The sequence below is a fragment of the Salmo trutta genome, chromosome 26, assembly GCF_901001165.1.
Source record: "Salmo trutta chromosome 26, fSalTru1.1, whole genome shotgun sequence".
Lineage (NCBI taxonomy): Eukaryota > Metazoa > Chordata > Actinopteri > Salmoniformes > Salmonidae > Salmo > Salmo trutta.
In genome coordinates this window covers 40,982,402-40,985,145 of record NC_042982.1, presented here as the reverse complement: position 1 = coordinate 40,985,145, position 2,744 = coordinate 40,982,402, and the positions used below count along the sequence as shown (strand labels likewise).

The 2,744-nt window shown below is 43.5% G+C and overlaps 1 protein-coding gene across 1 annotated transcript; it reads left to right on the top strand.

Moving 5' to 3' along the window:
* Nucleotides 1-675: 675 nt before the first annotated feature.
* On the top strand, nucleotides 676-2,342 carry LOC115163785 (glutamine-rich protein 2-like). The gene is made up of 2 exons (XM_029715950.1): nucleotides 676-2,217; nucleotides 2,248-2,342. The coding sequence occupies exons 1-2, from the start codon at nucleotides 1,316-1,318 to the stop codon at nucleotides 2,252-2,254; spliced, it is 909 nt and encodes a 302-aa protein (XP_029571810.1). The 5' UTR covers nucleotides 676-1,315; the 3' UTR covers nucleotides 2,255-2,342.
* The last annotated feature ends 402 nt before the right edge of the window (nucleotides 2,343-2,744 follow it).

Below are 2,744 nucleotides of genomic sequence, written 5' to 3'. Positions count from 1 at the left end.
TTCTATCATGTTGGAATCCTTTCACCAGGGTTCTATCATGTAGGAATCTTGTCACCAGGGTTCTGTCATGTAGGAATCTTGTCACCAGGGTTCTATCATGTTGGAATCCTTTCACCAGGGTTCTATCATGTAGGAATCTTGTCACCAGGGTTCTATCATGTTGGAATCCTTTCACCAGGGTTCTATCATGTTGGAATCCTTTCACCAGGGTTCTGTCATGTTGGAATCCTTTCACCAGGGTTCTATCATGTTGGAATCCTTTCACCAGGGTTCTATCATGTAGGAATCTTGTCACCAGGGTTCTGTCATGTTGGAATCCTTTCACCAGGGTTCTATCATGTTGGAATCCTTTCACCAGGGTTCTATCATGTAGGAATCTTGTCACCAGGGTTCTGTCATGTAGGAATCTTGTCACCAGGGTTCTATCATGTTGGAATCCTTTCACCAGGGTTCTATCATGTAGGAACCTTGTCACCAGGGTTCTGTCATGTAGGAATCTTGTCACCAGGGTTCTATCATGTGGGAATCTTGTCACCAGGGTTCTATCATATAGGAATCTTGTCACCAGGGTTCTGTCATGTTGGAATCCTTTCACCAGGGTTCTGTCATGTGGGAATCCTTTCACCAGGGTTCTATCATGTGGGAATCTTGTCAACAGGGTTCTATCATGTAGGAATCTTGTCACCATGTTCTATCATGTGGGAATCTTGTCACCAGGGTTCTGTCATGTGGGAATCTTGTCACCAGGGTTCTGTCATGTAGGAATCTTGTCACCAGGGTTCTGTCATGTGGGAATCTTGTCAGCAGAGTTCTGTCATGTAGGAATCTTGTCACCAGGGTTCTGTCATGTGGGAATCTTGTCACCAGGGTTCTGTCATGTGGGAATCTTGTCATCAGGGTTCTGTCATGTGGGAATCTTGTCACCAGGGTTCTGTCATGTAGGAATCTTGTCACCAGGGTTCTGTCATGTGGGAATCTTGTCACCAGGGTTCTGTCATGTAGGAATCTTGTCACCAGGGTTCTGTCATGTAGGAATCTTGTCACCAGGGTTCTATCATGTTGGAATCCTTTCACCAGGGTTCTATCATGTAGGAACCTTGTCACCAGGGTTCTGTCATGTAGGAATCTTGTCACCAGGGTTCTATCATGTGGGAATCTTGTCACCAGGGTTCTATCATATAGGAATCTTGTCACCAGGGTTCTGTCATGTTGGAATCCTTTCACCAGGGTTCTGTCATGTGGGAATCCTTTCACCAGGGTTCTATCATGTGGGAATCTTGTCAACAGGGTTCTATCATGTAGGAATCTTGTCACCATGTTCTATCATGTGGGAATCTTGTCACCAGGGTTCTGTCATGTGGGAATCTTGTCACCAGGGTTCTGTCATGTAGGAATCTTGTCACCAGGGTTCTGTCATGTGGGAATCTTGTCAGCAGAGTTCTGTCATGTAGGAATCTTGTCACCAGGGTTCTGTCATGTGGGAATCTTGTCACCAGGGTTCTGTCATGTGGGAATCTTGTCATCAGGGTTCTGTCATGTGGGAATCTTGTCACCAGGGTTCTGTCATGTAGGAATCTTGTCACCAGGGTTCTGTCATGTGGGAATCTTGTCACCAGGGTTCTGTCATGTAGGAATCTTGTCACCAGGGTTCTGTCATGTGGGAATCTTGTTACCAGGGTTCTGTCATGTGGGAATCTTGTCACCAGGGTTCTATCATGTAGGAATCTTGTCACCAGGGTTCTGTCATGTGGGAATCTTGTCACCAGGGTTCTGTCATGTGGGAATCTTGTCACCAGGGTTCTATCATGTAGGAATCTTGTCACCAGGGTTCTGTCATGTGGGAATCTTGTCACCAGGGTTCTGTCATGTGGGAATCTTGTCACCGGGGTTCTATCACATAGGAATCTTGTCACCAGGGTTCTGTCATGTAGGAATCTTGTCACCAGGGTTCTGTCATGTAGGAATCTTGTCACCAGGGTTCTGTCATGTAGGAATCTTGTCACCAGGGTTCTATCATGTGGGAATCTTGTCACCAGGGTTCTGTCATGTGGGAATCTTGTCACCAGGGTTCTGTCATGTAGGAATCTTGTCACCAGGGTTCTATCATGTAGGAATCTTATCACCAGGGTTCTGTCATGTAGGAATCTTGTCACCAGGGTTCTATCATGTAGGAATCTTATCACCAGGGTTCTGTCATGTGGGAATCTTGTCACCAGGGTACTGTCATGTAGGAATCTTGTCACCAGGGTTCTGATGCTTTATATGATTATTGCTGTCAAATATAAAAATATAAAATAAAATAAAAATACATAAAATCCAATAAAAGGGAATTTGCTCTACAAGTGTGATCTTGAATTTCTTCTATGGACACAGTTTCTATTATGGTAATAACGGTATATTATATTTCTTCAAGCCAGAGGACGGCTCCATACAATTTTCATACTGCAATAACCCTCATGGGTTTTAATTGTAGAATATGAGAAACTCATCTCCCTCTAAAAGGTGAAATGCGATAACTTGGTAAAATGTGATTTAAAAGACTGGATGGAAAAGTGAATAATGACACTGGGTGGTGTGAAGAATGCCTAACGCTGTGTCATCAAGGGCAATGGAACATAACTGTTTTCAATTTCATGCATATTTCCCCTCTGACTATTTTAATTATTTTTTCTAATTGAACATGGCAATCCATCAAATCAAGATGTAATTCTCCAAATTGATTTACGGTCAAAAAGATTTCTTTG